Genomic DNA, 17,139 nt, shown 5'->3' with positions numbered 1-17,139 from the left:
TTAACAGTAATACATTAGACTTTACAATCATTTACATTTGTGTAGAGTTATTAAGCAAATTGTCTCATATCCTGTACATTACAGAGATGTTGATTATTGATGGGAAACCAAAATCATGGAACTTCACTAGGAGGGGCTCCATGGCATGGTGCATGGCATTGCAGACGCCAAGGAAATACTGGTGTGATGCAAGTGCATAGAATGGAGACCTTGTATCACCACACAACCCCCAAAGACTACTTAAAATATAAAAATAGGAGCATCTAAAACCAGAATTGTGCTACTATTTCAACTGATAAACACTAACTTTGTTTTTGATGAGTTACAGTTTGAACTGATCATGATTGCTCAATTATAAAAGCCATTGAGAGTACTAATGCCACTCACCACTCATTTATTTCATAAAATGCTCTTGTACCCTCACAAAACACTATAATAATTTTAACAGAAAATAAGAATGAGTTAAGTTAAATGAAACATAAATGCAGACTTTTCCCAATGAGATGATAATTGATACTTGTAATCGAGAATGATGATACCAGCAGATATAATCAAACAACTGACGTTACATGACAAATGGCAGTGTCCTCGATACAGTTTTAAAAATTTGGGGTCCCTCTAATCCTTGATGCAGTTGCCGATTTACGTCTGAAGATGTCTTCCATAGCCAGAAACAAAATGTCTGGGAATTGTTTTATATATTGATGACAGCTTCTCAGTCTGGAAGTTTTAACTGAAGTAAATCTCAGCCATGAAAGCCTGCCTTACTTGATCAATGACTTCAAATCCAAAGGTTCTGTGTGTGATTCCAGACAAACCTAGATTTTGAATTAAAATTTGATTAGTAGTAATTTTATTCATTTGTTGTTCAGTTTACAAGGATTTTGGACATACCATGGTATTATAGTGTAAGAAAAAGAAGTGGTCATTATATGATGGCATTTACATACATACGGGTCTAGTTGACAAGGATGGGATAAGTAGTTGGTTGTGACTCAGAACTCCGTATTGTCCTTGAATTTGGAACTACCACGAAAAGTGTGAGGAGTAGCAGTGACCAATGCCAACCAAGCACTTGCAAATGCTCTGAACTGGTTCACAGCAAATTCTCTAGAAATAAACCTAAGTAAAACAAATTACATGCAGTTCCAATCCAGTTACATAAGCCCAGAAGAGATTAACATTGCACACGAGAGCCAACAGTTACAGAGTGTTCAGTGCACAAAGTTCCTAGGCGTTCACATAGATAATTGGCTCAACTGGGAATTCCACATACAGCAAACACTAAAAAAGCTTAGCTCAGCAACATTTGCCATCTGAATAATCTCCAAAATTGGAGACATCAACATATCAAAGTCCGCATATTTTGGCTACAAACAGTTAGGTATATTAACCACTACCTCACAATATCTTCTCTCACTCATGGCTTTCACGCTTCTCAATTCCTCTGAATATGAAACAAATGAGTCATACCATCATTATAACACAAGATGGAAAGGTGATATGCACTGTGAACGGAAAAATCTCTCTCTGGTACAAAAAGGGGTAAAGTACACAAGTACAAAAATCTTTTACGCACTCCCGAGTAATATAAAGTGTCTAAAAGAAAATGAAACGCTATTCAAAAAAAGCTAAAGGGATTCCTACTGGAAAAATGTTTGTACTCTTTAGATGAATTCTTCATGTAATTCAGATTATTTTCTTGGCATTGTACCTGTATTGTTTTTTATCACTATTGTATTTTTGTATTGTATTGTTTATTACCTCTATTATATTATTGTATTGTACTAGTTTTGAATCATTTATCTACCATGTGTAATATACCAGTATCTATTGTATTGTATGATATCTATATTGTATCTGCTTTGACTCATTCCACATCCATGCATAATCATTAGGTATCTCAAATAAATAAATAAATAAAAATAAACAAAAAGGATGCAGAGGGCCATAGAAAGCACTGCACTGAAGACACAAAAATCTTCTAAAGTACTGTAATGATGCCTACAACCTTCTTAAAAGTTCCAGTATACGAGTAAGCTAGTCACTGCATGGGTACTGAGTGGTAAAGATGTAGATATAAAAAAATTGACTGTAGATCAACCTAGGTGCATACGTAAGATTTAAATCATTACCTAGGCTTATTCAAGAAACTAAAGAATATGGTGAACTAATGAAGTGGAATACCGAAAATTTAAAACGTAATGAAATAAAGCATAAATTCTCTGAATTAGAGGCCAGAATTCTGAGTACAGTTTTAAAGAGTAGTTCAGTAGATTGGCAGGATATAGTCAGAACAGAAATAATTAAGTCAGGGTATCTCACGTGGTTTCAGTAAAGTAGCAAACACACAAAAGCCATTAATGATGCATAAAATACTCCAGCTTGTTGACCAAAGAAGAAAATATGAAAATGCTAGGAGAAAGGTAGGAAATTAGATGTACAAGTTGCTTAGGAATGAAATAAATTTGCAAACAGACTTATCATAATGGGTTAGCAAGACATGTAAAAGATTGGTAATGAGATGTTTGTAGAATACAGTGAAATGGTGAATAAGAAGATTAAACATAACGTCATATAACTTACATATAGAAGTGTTGAACTATGAGAAGCAGTTGAGAAACATCTGTTCAGTGTAGAGAAAAGAACAGGTGAGTGGGCATGTGCACACCGAATACATGTACATTGGCAAAAAGCTGTTAAATGATATGACGGAGGAGATGCATAAGGAGTAAGTTAATATGAGAGTAACAAGAGGACCAATTATGTGATTAGAGTTTGACTGAGTACTGACTGATTGTGAGTCCAAACAATCAATATGGGCAGGGTGTATATCCCTCAGGAGAATGGGGAAAACCCAGGAATTTTTTCATCTGGGAGAAGTCCAGGTAAAACCTGGGAAATTTTTAGAATTCTGGGAATTTACATTGTTTTAGTTTTCAGTTAAATTTTTGTAATTTTGACTGGTAAGAACTGACACTCTAACAAAGATTTTGCTTTAGTCCACTACTGCAGGGATAAAATATAACTGAGAGAATAACACCAAAATAAAACTTTAGTTGCAAATAAAATATGCCATTTAAAACAGCAAAACACAGTGCACACACAAGTGCCTGTTGACAGCAAAATGTGCGAAGGCTTTAGTACCAGGACTATGCAATACTTCGTAACAACAAACTGCTTTTGATGTGTATGACATCACAACTGTTTACATTTCTAACAGACCGCAGGAAAATATTGTGAATGGTGGTTTGAGAAGCGTTACTCCCAATGTAAATTTCCTTTTAAGAAAGCTTAATTATGTTGCGTGAGAGAATGTGTGATGAATTTCTTAAATCACAAAATGTTAGTCTTTTATTCAAAACTTAACGTGGAGAACAAGCCACTTAAAAAAAAAAAAAAAAAAAATGGGCCCAGGAGACCAGCTATTTGTGACATTATTTAAAATTTTACTTCCACATTTGTGTTTGATATGTCTTAAAGCTTTACTGTATGATTAAATGATGATGGCGTCCTCTTGGGTAAAATATTCCGGAGGTAAAATAGTCCCCCATTCGGATCTCCGGGTGGGGACTACTCAAGAGGATGTCATTATCAGGAGAAAGAAAACTGGCATTCTATGGATCGGAGCGTGGAATGTCAGATCCCTTAATCGGGCAGGTAGGTTAGAAAATTTAAAAAGGGAAATGGATAGGTTAAAGTTAGATATAGTGGGAATTAGTGAAGTTCGGTGGCAGGAGGAACAAGACTTTTGGTCAGGTGAATATAGGGTTATAAATACAAAATCAAATAGGGGTAATGCAGGAGTAGGCTTAATAATGAATAGGAAAATAGGAATGCGGGTAAGCTACTACAAACAGCATAGTGAACGCATTATTGTGGCCAAGATAGATACGAAGCCCACACCTACTACAGTAGTACAAGTTTATATGCCAACTAGCTCTGCAGATGACGAAGAAATTGAAGAAATGTATGATGAAATAAAAGAAATTATTCAGATAGTGAAGGGAGACAAAAATTTAATAGTCATGGGTGACTGGAATTCGAGTGTAGGAAAAGGGAGAGAAGGAAACGTAGTAGGTGAATATGGATTGGGGCTAAGAAATGAAATAAGAAGCCGCCTGATAGAATTTTGCACAGAGCACAACTTAATCATAGCTAACACTTGGTTTAAGAATCATGATAGAAGGTTGTATACATGGAAGAACCCTGGAGATACTAAACGGTATCAGATAGATTATATAATGGTAAGACAGAGATTTAGGAACCAGGTTTTAAATTGTAAGACATTTCCAGGGGCAGATGTGGACTCTGACCACAATCTATTGGTTATGACCTGTAGATTAAAACTGAAGAAACTGCAAAAAGGTGGGAATTTAAGGAGATGGGACCTGGATAAACTGAAAGAACCAGAGGTTGTACAGAGTTTCAGGGAGAGCATTAGGGAACAATTGACAGGAATGGGGGAAAGAAATACAGTAGAAGAAGAATGGGTAGCTTTGAGGGATGAATTAGTGAAGGCAGCAGAGGATCAAGTAGGTAAAAAGACGAGGGCTAGTAGAAATCCTTGGGTAACAGAAGAAATATTGAATTTAATTGATGAAAGGAGAAAATATAAAAATGCAGTAAATGAAGCAGGCAAAAAAGAATACAAACGTCTCAAAAATGAGATCGACAGGAAGTGTAAAATGGCTAAGCAGGGATGGCTAGAGGACAAATGTAAGGATGTAGAGGCTTATCTCACTAGGGGTAAGATAGATACTGCCTACAGGAAAATTAAAGAGACCTTTGGAGATAAGAGAAACACTTGTATGAACATCAAGAGCTCAGATGGAAACCCAGTTCTAAGCAAAGAAGGAAAAGCAGAAAGGTGGAAGGAGTATATAGAGGGTCTATACAAGGGCGATGCACTTGAGGACAATATTATGGAAATGGAAGAGGATGTAGATGAAGATGAAATGGGAGATACGATACTGCGTGAAGAGTTTGACAGAGCACTGAAAGACCTGAGTCGAAATAAGGCCCCCGGAGTAGACAACATTACATTGGAACTACTGACGGCCTTGGGAGAGCCAGTCCTGACAAAACTCTACCATCTGGTGAGCAAAATGTATGAAACAGGCGAAATACCCTCAGACTTCAAGAAGAATATAATAATTCCAGTCCCAAAGAAAGCAGGTGTTGACAGATGTGAAAATTACCGAACTATCAGTCTAATAAGTCACGGCTGCAAAATACTAACGCGAATTCTTTACAGACGAATGGAAAAACTGGTAGAAGCCGACCTCGGGGAAGATCAGTTCGGATTCCGTAGAAATACTGGAACACGTGAGGCAATACTGACCTTACGACTTATCTTAGAAGAAAGGTTAAGGAAAGGCAAACCTACGTTTCTAGCATTTGTAGACTTAGAGAAAGCTTTTGACAATGTTGACTGGAATCCTCTCTTTCAAATTCTAAAGGTGGCAAGGGTAAAATACAGGGAGCGCAAGGCTATATACAGTTTGTACAGAAACCAGATGGCAGTTATAAGAGTCGAGGGACATGAAAGGGAAGCAGTGGTTGGGAAGGGAGTAAGACAGGGTTGTAGCCTCTCCCCGATGTTATTCAATCTGTATATTGAGCAAGCAGTAAAGGAAACAAAAGAAAAATTTGGAGTAGGTATTAAAATCCATGGAGAAGAAATAAAAACTTGGAGGTTCGCCGATGACATTGTAATTCTGTCAGAGACAGCAAAGGACTTGGAAGAGCAGTTGAATGGAATGGATAGTGTCTTGAAGGGAGGATATAAGATGAACATCAACAAAAGCAAAACAAGGATAATGGAATGTAGTCTAATTAAGTCGGGTGATGCTGAGGGAATTAGATTAGGAAATGAGACACTTAAAGTAGTAAAGGAGTTTTGCTATTTGGGGAGCAAAATAACTGATGATGGTCGAAGTAGAGAGGATATTAAATGTAGACTGGCAATGGCAAGGAAAGCGTTTCTGAAGAAGAGAAATTTGTTAACATCGAGTATAGATTTAAGTGTCAGGAAGTCATTTCTGAAAGTATTTGTATGGAGTGTAGCCATGTATGGAAGTGAAACGTGGATGATAAATAGCTTAGACAAGAAGAGAATAGAAGCTTTTGAAATGTGGTGCTACAGAAGAACGTGGATGATAAATAGCTTAGACAAGAAGAGAATAGAAGCTTTTGAAATGTGGTGCTACAGAAGAATGCTGAAGATTAGATGGGTAGATCACATAACTAATGAGGAAGTATTGAATAGGATTGGGGAGAAGAGAAGTTTGTGGCACAACTTGACCAGAAGAAGGGATCGGTTGGTAGGACATGTTCTGAGGCATCAAGGGATCACCAATTTAGTATTGGAGGGCAGTGTGGAGGGTAAAAATCGTAGGGGGAGACCAAGAGATGAATATACTAAGCAGATTCAGAAGGATGTAGGTTGCAGAAGGTACTGGGAGATGAAGAAGCTTGCACAGGATAGAGTAGCATGGAGAGCTGCATCAAACCAGTCTCAGGACTGAAGACCACAACAACAACAACAACATGTCTTAAAGGCTAATACAGGCTAAAAAAGACCAAGTCTCAATGTAAGTTTTTCATATTTATTTTAATTCTTCCACACATCACAAATTATGCAATAACAATGACAAGAAGTATAATTATCCTTAAAAATAAAATCCAAAGTGAGTTCTTGAGCAGTGTAACAAGTAATTGGCTTTTCTATAGAAAAGCCCAAGTGCTTGATGGAACACGTATTCAGCCAGGGACCCATGAAATGTTTGGTGCACAGCAGTGAAATTTATAATCATGCTTGTTAGAAATATTCAACTGCTGTGATTTAAGCTGTGCTCTTAGGACCCTGCCTAACCACACCCTCAGAAAGAAGACCAAAAATTTTTGAGGACCAGTATTATATGTGAAATCTTAGCTTTTCTTGTAGCTGTACTGTATGTGTATTAATTTAAACCATTAACTTTTCCTATTTGTGTCTTCACGCTGCTTATCAATGATGTTGCTATTGGTTGATTACATCATGTGTCCTATGCTCTGGATATCTGCTGGCATTGCCTGGTGAGATCACATGACATGAGCTCAAATTTGCTGATGAATGTGCACCACAATCTTGATTTCAGTGCTCTGGAAGCTACTGTGCTGTATTTGGTGGCATTCCTGTTTACACTTTTGTGATACAAAAATACACTGTGTAAATGTTGTCACACATCAAAGATCTTTTCAAAAAGCATTGTTTTTTTTTTTTTGGTGTATTTCATTTGCTAAAGTGGCAGGATGTTCCACGTTAGTATATATAACCTTCACCATGCAAAGAATTGCTGTTTTACAGCTCGGAGGGAAAGTATATCGTCACTTAACAAGGAGAAAAATGTGCTTTCACCAGGGTATAATGTATGTTCACCTGGAAAAAAAGAGTAGTTTTAACAGGGAAATCCAGGAAAAATCCAGTTTTTTGTCCCCCCCCCCCCCCAATCCACGTATATACCCTGAAAGGCATCAATGAAATATATTTTGCTACAACCAAAATCTGTAGGATAAATAGAAACTAGGAGGGTGTTTCAGCTGGCATAAAAAATCTATAATATTGATGAATTACCATTAGGGTTCCAGAAAAGCACTATATTTTTATTAACAAAGATAAATGTGAAAATTATTGAATGATTAACCCATCTGATGGTGCTTGTAAAGTGTAAGAATAATATACAGAAGAACATAAAAAAAAATTTGAAGAGGTCGTGGATGAAGATTAATTGTTTCAGAAAAACAAAATGTGTCTGTGAATTAATTCAGGCTTTGTGCTTATCAAGGAAAGAAAAGATAAAATCAATAAGGAATCATTCCTAATGTTTTTAGACCTAAATAAAGCTTTCAGTGATGTAAGGTGATGTAGGCTTATTCAAGAAACTAAAGAATATGGTGAACTAATGAAGTGGAATACCGAAAATTTAAAACGTAATGAAATAAAGCATAAATTCTCTGAATTAGAGGCCAGAATTCTGAGTACAGTTTTAAAGAGTAGTTCAGTAGATTGGCAGGATATAGTCAGAACAGAAATAATTAAGTCAGGGTATCTCACGTGGTTTCAGTAAAGTAGCAAACACACAAAAGCCATTAATGATGCATAAAATACTCCAGCTTGTTGACCAAAGAAGAAAATATGAAAATGCTAGGAGAAAGGTAGGAAATTAGATGTACAAGTTGCTTAGGAATGAAATAAATTTGCAAACAGACTTATCATAATGGGTTAGCAAGACATGTAAAAGATTGGTAATGAGATGTTTGTAGAATACAGTGAAATGGTGAATAAGAAGATTAAACATAACGTCATATAACTTACATATAGAAGTGTTGAACTATGAGAAGCAGTTGAGAAACATCTGTTCAGTGTAGAGAAAAGAACAGGTGAGTGGGCATGTGCACACCGAATACATGTACATTGGCAAAAAGCTGTTAAATGATATGACGGAGGAGATGCATAAGGAGTAAGTTAATATGAGAGTAACAAGAGGACCAATTATGTGATTAGAGTTTGACTGAGTACTGACTGATTGTGAGTCCAAACAATCAATATGGGCAGGGTGTATATCCCTCAGGAGAATGGGGAAAACCCAGGAATTTTTTCATCTGGGAGAAGTCCAGGTAAAACCTGGGAAATTTTTAGAATTCTGGGAATTTACATTGTTTTAGTTTTCAGTTAAATTTTTGTAATTTTGACTGGTAAGAACTGACACTCTAACAAAGATTTTGCTTTAGTCCACTACTGCAGGGATAAAATATAACTGAGAGAATAACACCAAAATAAAACTTTAGTTGCAAATAAAATATGCCATTTAAAACAGCAAAACACAGTGCACACACAAGTGCCTGTTGACAGCAAAATGTGCGAAGGCTTTAGTACCAGGACTATGCAATACTTCGTAACAACAAACTGCTTTTGATGTGTATGACATCACAACTGTTTACATTTCTAACAGACCGCAGGAAAATATTGTGAATGGTGGTTTGAGAAGCGTTACTCCCAATGTAAATTTCCATTTAAGAAAGCTTAATTATGTTGCGTGAGAGAATGTGTGATGAATTTCTTAAATCACAAAATGTTAGTCTTTTATTCAAAACTTAACGTGGAGAACAAGCCACTTAAAAAAAAAAAAAAAAAAAAAAAAAAAAAAAAAAAAAAAAATGGGCCCAGGAGACCAGCTATTTGTGACATTATTTAAAATTTTACTTCCACATTTGTGTTTGATATGTCTTAAAGGCTAATACAGGCTAAAAAAGACCAAGTCTCAATGTAAGTTTTTCATATTTATTTTAGTTCTTCCACACATCACAAATTATGCAATAACAATGACAAGAAGTATAATTATCCTTAAAAATAAAATCCAAAGTGAGTTCTTGAGCAGTGTAACAAGTAATTGGCTTTTCTATAGAAAAGCCCAAGTGCTTGATGGAACACATATTCAGCCAGGCACCCATGAAATGTTTGGTGCACAGCAGTGAAATTTATAATCATGCTTGTTAGAAATATTCAACTGCTGTGATTTAAGCTGTGCTCTTAGGACCCTGCCTAACCACACCCTCAGAAAGAAGACCAAAAATTTTTGAGGACCAGTATTATATGTGAAATCTTAGCTTTTCTTGTAGCTGTACTGTATGTGTATTAATTTAAACCATTAACTTTTCCTATTTGTGTCTTCACGCTGCTTATCAATGATGTTGCTATTGGTTGATTACATCATGTGTCCTATGCTCTGGATATCTGCTGGCATTGCCTGGTGAGATCACATGACATGAGCTCAAATTTGCTGATGAATGTGCACCACAATCTTGATTTCAGTGCTCTGGAAGCTACTGTGCTGTATTTGGTGGCATTCCTGTTTACACTTTTGTGATACAAAAATACACTGTGTAAATGTTGTCACACATCAAAGATCTTTTCAAAAAGCATTGTTTTTTTTTTGGTGTATTTCATTTGCTAAAGTGGCAGGATGTTCCACGTTAGTATATATAACCTTCACCATGCAAAGAATTGCTGTTTTACAGCTCGGAGGGAAAGTATATCGTCACTTAACAAGGAGAAAAATGTGCTTTCACCAGGGTATAATGTATGTTCACCTGGAAAAAAAGAGTAGTTTTAACAGGGAAATCCAGGAAAAATCCAGTTTTTTGTTCCCCCCCCCCCTCCCCCCCAATCCACGTATATACCCTGAAAGGCATCAATGAAATATATTTTGCTACAACCAAAATCTGTAGGATAAATAGAAACTAGGAGGGTGTTTCAGCTGGCATAAAAAATCTATAATATTGATGAATTACCATTAGGGTTCCAGAAAAGCACTATATTTTTATTAACAAAGATAAATGTGAAAATTATTGAATGATTAACCCATCTGATGGTGCTTGTAAAGTGTAAGAATAATATACAGAAGAACATAAAAAAAAATTTGAAGAGGTCGTGGATGAAGATTAATTGTTTCAGAAAAACAAAATGTGTCTGTGAATTAATTCAGGCTTTGTGCTTATCAAGGAAAGAAATGATAAAATCAATAAGGAATCATTCCTAATGTTTTTAGACCTAAAGAAAGCTTTCAGTGATGTAAGGTGGAACAACATATTATCAGTTATAAAATGAGAGGTAGATTATAAAAAAGTGATAATCTACAAATATGAAAATGTGTAATGAAAGATGGATATCAAGAAACACATATTTTTGTTAAGAATCATAAAAAACAGGGTTTTTATATATTATCATTGTTATTTTAACTTGTACATTGAAAAGCAGTGAGAGATGGGAAATAAAATCTCAGAGAAGTGGTAAAAATACAGGAGCAACAGACAGATATGCCAAGGTTTGCAAATGATGTAGCCCTTCTGACAAGAGCTCCTGTATGATAGTCGGGGGGGGGGGGGGGGGGAGGGGGGGGGGTAGACCGATGGGAATGGAGTCTTTTTAATATAAGTTGCCCAGTGTGTGACATCAGCTGAAAAGACTGGCAACTTGGTGGCCGATCTTGCTCATGTGGGAATTCCCAGCTGTCAGTGCCATACAGTCATTTCATTTCATTGTGGAAGACAAATGGCGAGTTGTAGATAGCTGCAAAAAAAAGGTCCAGTTCAGACCCTGTCATCCTTTTACTAAAATACTAGGCCACAGTAGGCATACTTTTTAAAAAAGAATACACATTATTGGAAGAAAAACACTTGATTACACTTTTTTTTCCTCTCTCTCTCTCTGACAGCTTGGGGAGTGACCTTGCCATCTGGGTAAAAGAAGTCACTTAGAAGACCTGGTGAAAGGATTGATCTGTATATTTATGTAGAATAAGAGCTAGGATAAAAAAGCTAAGAAAAAGATGGTGCTGAGTAGTGGGAAGGTAAACTGTCATTTGCTTAATTTTAAAATTGGTCATAACACACTAGTCCAACAAGTGAAAGAACTCTCCTACCTAGGCAGTAAGATTAAACAGTGTGGCTGAAGCAACGAAGATATCAGAAATAGACTGGTGTAGTGGAAAAATCTTTCTTTCATAAAAGATCACTAGTGATAGCAAATGTTGATGTGGAATGGGCTAAATAATTTTTCAATGTGTGTATCTGAAGCACAGAATTGAATTTAGCTGAAATATTGTTCTTGGAAAATTCAGAGAAGAAGAAACTGGAAATGGGCTGCTATTGAAAACTGTTGAAAATTAAGTGGGCAGATGAACCAAATGAAGAGCTACTAAAATGGAATAGGCTAAAAATGAGTCTGTGGGAAACCCTTACCAGAAGAAGGGCCAGTTTTTGGAAATAAAATTGGTACTGGAAGGATCAGTGGAGAATAACAAATTATCGAGGTAGACAAAGACTACGATATACGATATAAGTTACGGGGCATGTAGCACATAACCCTGACATACAGAAGAAGTTATAACAATATAGAATGCCAAGTCATGGAGGACAGCATCAGAACAGTCCATTTTTTTGTTTTTACAGACAACATAATTAAAAGGAACAAGTAATAAATGTAACTGAGAGAAAAATGTAGAGAAACTACAGGTGCATGTAAAGTTGAAGAACAACTTGTGAGATCACGGGAATGTAAATTATACTCAAAATATCTAAGTACAGGGATAGATGAATTGGTTAGTGAAGTAACATCTCTGTATGCTTTGTTAGTGAGGCAATTGACAAATTCTTCAATCTTTCTAACTACAGCCTCCTATTTATCACTTGCACCTGTGCCAGCAGCCATAAAGAGGGCTCAAGTATTGGTATCTGATTACAGATCACAATACTTGCCATCAGCCCCTCAACACTATAAAGCTAATGCATAAATCAGCCACCACCATGTGCCACTGTTGTATGTGGTATTTCTGACTTGCTTACATCAAGCCTCGAGATAAAAGTACTGAACTGGTGAAATGAAAAAAATACTTTCTCTAAAGCAGTATTTGACACACCTGATGGATCTGTTGTGTTACCCATCCTCACAAGTGTCATATTATGTAGAGACAGTGTTAACAGCAGTATGAGAGAAAAAGTATGCAGAGAGAGAGAGAGAGACAGAGAGGGGGGGGGGGGGGGGGGGGGGAGATGCACTAGCTCCCTTACTGAGTAAATTAAAATAATTTGTTTGTATGTCATATAACTAATATCTAGAAGTGCATATTTATATATAATTTCGTTGAAAAACTTCACTATTAAATATTGTAGTCCTCCTTCATGTTTCAACTTCTATTACATACTGTTATGATCATATTTTTTCACAGACATTAAATGGAGATCCACCTTATGAGTCTATAGTAAAAACATTCTGTTGGGCTCAGTGGGACTGTGTACACCAGTCACTTTATTACATTCACTACCGAAAACCACAAATCAGTGTTGAAGGGGAAGAAAAAGAAGAAAATCAAGAGGAAGAGATGTCGCCCACTCTGTCATGCTTGCAGTTCCATGATGAAATGCCACATGAGACTGTGGTAAGTGTTTCAGTAAAAGTAGAAGTGTGGATAAGAGGAATTACTGAAACGTGGCTAACTGTCAGTACTTTTGTGCTCACTGCCTTACAGTAATGTACCAAGCTCAAAACAATTTTTTAAAATTTAATAATGAACTAGTTTTCAGTGCCTGCTCGCAGACTACTGAAAGATTGTTCCACACACCATTGTTTTTGCAAGGAGAGAGAGTTATCAATAGTTTCATGCTGTTAATGCTAATTCTTGCCCTTTTCCCTCTCCATTTCCTATTCTTCCCTTTTGCACTTTCTGTTGCCTTTCCTGATCTAATTGAAAGGTTATTGACTTGTTTATTTTGTACAATGTCTTCATTGCATTTCATTTGATGAATGAAAAGGCTGGCAAAATTTTGTATAAACAAGCTGACATTGCCTATATTTAAATTACTATTGATGTACATTTTTTTTTCACATGCATACAGATGTTGATCAGACTGCAGTATACATTTTTTGTTGCTCTTGACAAAATTAGGTCACTAACCTACATAGTCTCCACAGAATCTTCATATTTATATGTGCGGCACTTTATAATAACACTAATATGGCAATTTCATGATATCCGTCAGATTATGATTATGTTTTAGTGATGACTGGCTGTCAATATTTGATCCTAAATGAAATTGCTTGTTGGTGACTTACTTCAACTCTGTCCTAGCATTGATTCAGCACATCTGACTGGCTCTACTGTGGCTTGGTCTTGACAGACTGAAATATTGTGCAAATTAAAAACTAATGTAGAAAAGTCTTAACAAAATGTTAAATACAGATCAGCAATATATTTACTAATAATATAAAAGGCAAGAATTTTAGACAACACTTACACACATTTGGAAGTGAAATTATTTTATTTAACTTTTGGCCAGGTATTCCTTAAGTGGCCTATACTTGTCTCCTAGAGATGAAATGTACAGTACTGCCAAGGAACACAGATGAAAGTAAAAGTGACACACTATCACTTGTAGTGACGATGACAGATGAGGGTGGACAAATATGAAGGGGGAGACTTTAGAGAAAGGAGGACCAACTCGGTGTGGTTCCTCCACCTTTATCTTTATCAATCCTTATCCCTTGTTCTCACTGCAGCTGGGTATGTCTCTTTCTGGGGTCTGACTGACTTGCACTCCCTTTTTTAATGTTCATTGACCTATCTGTCTCCTCTCTTCAATGAAGAAACTATTAATTCGGAAAACTAGATAGTGTGTTACTTTTGTGTGTGCCTATGGAATGTACTACACGTTTTGCTGTCTGAAGGCACATACTAACAGCAAATCTCTCATAGCTTATTAGTTTTCTCGATTTTATTTCCCTTCATTAAAATTATTCTTCAAAGGAATCTGGTAATTAGTTGTGTTTTTACAAGCAGATTATTTGGTGCACAAATTTTACTCTCATTTTCTATGAAAGCCCACTGAGATTATTCTAGCACCCAAAATATTATATTTAAGATAATTCATTAACTAACATGTTTTCTCAGTAAAATTTTGTATTTTTAGATACAGAAATATCAGTGCTACAAAATGGTAATGCTTGTTTTGTCAAAGATCTATATTCTACTACAATTTGATCAATCTATCCTTTTCATAACAACATTATGAAAAGGATAGTTCCTGCTCACCATATAGCGGAGATGCTGAGTCACAGATAGGCACAACAAAAATACTCTCAGAGAGTGAGCTTTTGGCCAACAAGGCCTTCATTGACACACACACACACACACACACACACACACACACACACACACACACACACTTTTATGCGAACACAACTCTCACACACATGACCACCATATTTGGCTGCTGTAGCCAGACTGAGAGGAGCAAGGCATGATGAGAGAGACAACCAGGTGTTGGGGGTAAAGAGGAGGCTGGGGTGGAAGGGGGAGGGATAGCTGGGTAGTTGGCGGGAAATGCAAAGTGTTGCTATGGGAGCATAAAGGGACGAGGCGGAGAGAGGGTAGAGGAGTTAGGTGCAGTCTGGAGGGTAGAAGGAGAAGGAGGGTGAGGGGGGGAGGGGGTAGAGGGACGGATGAGAAGTAAAAAGCCAGAGGGTGCATTGGTGGAATAAAGAGCTGTACAGTGCTGGAATGGGAAGAGGGAAGGGGCAAGATGGGTAAGGACAATGACTAACGAAGTTTGAGGCCAGAAGGGTTATGAGAATGTAAGATGTACTGCTAGAGACAGTTCCCTCTGCACAATTCAGAAAATCTAGTGTTGGTGGGAAGGATGCAGATGCACAGGCTGTGAAGCAGTCATTGAAACGAAGAGCATTGTATTCGGTGGCATGCTTAGCAACGAGATGGTCCAGCTGTTTCCTGACCACAACTCGTTGCTGGCCATTCATGTGGACATATAGCTTGTTGGTTGTCATGCTCACGTAGAATGCAGCACAATGGTTGCATCTTAGCTTGTATTGATGGAATAGGTGATGCTTGTGACCGGACTGGAGTAGTTGATGGTGGGAGTATGTACGGGACAAGTCTTATATCTTGGACTGTTACAGATATATGAGCAATGAGGCAAGGGGTTTTGAGCAGGGGTTGTGTAGGGATGGATGAGAATATTGTGTATATTTGGAGGGCAGTGGAATACTAGTGTGAGGCAGAGATAGTTGAAACCCTGAACTGTGTAGGTGGAAACTCTCCGTGCATTATATATAATATGTTTCCGTAACCCTCCTGGCCTCAACCTTCGTTAGTCATTGTCTTTACCCATCCAGCCCCTTCCCTGTTCCAATTCCAGCACTGTGCAGCCCTCTGTTCCACCAATGCAACCTTGGTCTTTTTTATTTTCTCCCTTTTGATTACCACGCCTACCTCACCCTCCTTCTAACCTCCCGACTACACCTAGCTGCCCTACCCTCTCTCCACCTCGTCCCTCTATGCTCTCACAAGCAGCACTTTACATCCCCCACTGCTACCCTGCTATCCTTACCCCTCCCAACCCAGCCTCCTCTTTAACCACACCACCTGGTTGCCTCTCACATCATGCATTCTGGATTTTCCATTGTTTAAATGTAACTGGAAATAGAAATAAATTGAATCATAAATAATATGATTTTACAGTATTAAAAATTACTAATAAAAGTAAACTGTACTACAAGGTAATCATTATAGGCATTAAACTAATAGTTTGTAAAATATCTGTAGGAAGTAGTGGATAGACAGGATAGAATTTGTAAGAGGAAAGAAAAATTGTGCACTGTAAATGCATCCTTCAAGTTAAAGAAGCTGCAAACAAACTAAAATAGAAAGAATCAAATGGAATGTGACGAATCTAATAATAAAGAAATTGGACCATGTCACTCCCAAAGCAATGAAAAACCTAACTTACAACAATAAAATATGGAAATATGGAGTAATAGTGGCAGGGGTAAAATACAGGGAACGAAAGGCTATTTACAATTTGTACAGAAACCAAATGGCAGTTACAAGAGTCGAGGGACATGAAAGGGAAGCAGTGGTTGGGAAGGGAGCAAGGCAGGGTTGTAGCCTCTCCCCAATGTTATTCAATCTGTATATTGAGCAAGCAGTAAATGAAACAAAAGAAAAATTTGGAGTAGGTATTAAAATCCATGGAGAAGAAATAAAAAGTTTGAGGTTCGCCGATGACATTGTAATTCTGTCGGAGACAGCAAAGGACTTGGAAGAGCAGTTGAACGGAATGGACATTGTCTTGAAAGGAGGATATAAGATGAACATCAACAAAAGCATAACGAGGATAATGGAATGTAGTCGAATTAAGTCGGGTGATGCTGAGGGAATTAGATTAGGAAATGAGACACTTAAAGTAGTAAAGGAGTTTTGCTATTTGGGGAGCAAAATAACTGATGATGGTCGAAGTAGGGAGGATATCAAATGTAGACTGGCAATGGCAAGGAAAGCGTTTCTGAAGAAGATTTAAGTGTCAGGAAGTCGTTTCTGAAAGTATTTGTATGGAGTGTAGCCATGTATGGAAGTGAAACGTGGACAATAAATAGTTTGGACAGGAAGAGAGTAGAAGCTTTCGAAATGTGGAGCTTCAGAAGAATGCTGAAGATTAGATGGGTAGATCACATAACTAATGAGGAGATATTTTATAGAATTGGGGAGAAGAGGAGTTTGTGGCACAACTTGACGAGAAGAAGGG

General features: G+C 37.1%; 1 protein-coding gene across 2 annotated transcripts in view; it reads left to right on the top strand.

The window, feature by feature from the left end:
- LOC126174841 (protein pigeon) overlaps positions 1-17,139 on the top strand; it is a 483,403-nt gene that overhangs the window by 176,297 nt on the left and 289,967 nt on the right. For both annotated transcript variants that reach the window (XM_049921225.1, XM_049921224.1), the window contains exon 6: positions 12,771-12,980. In XM_049921225.1, the coding sequence (XP_049777182.1) occupies positions 12,771-12,980 (210 nt within the window). The remainder of the gene's footprint in view (positions 1-12,770; positions 12,981-17,139) is intronic.

Source organism: Schistocerca cancellata, chromosome 3 (genome assembly GCF_023864275.1).
Source record: "Schistocerca cancellata isolate TAMUIC-IGC-003103 chromosome 3, iqSchCanc2.1, whole genome shotgun sequence".
NCBI classification, from domain to species: Eukaryota; Metazoa; Arthropoda; class Insecta; order Orthoptera; family Acrididae; genus Schistocerca; species Schistocerca cancellata.
This window is presented reverse-complemented; position numbering and strand designations above follow the sequence as displayed.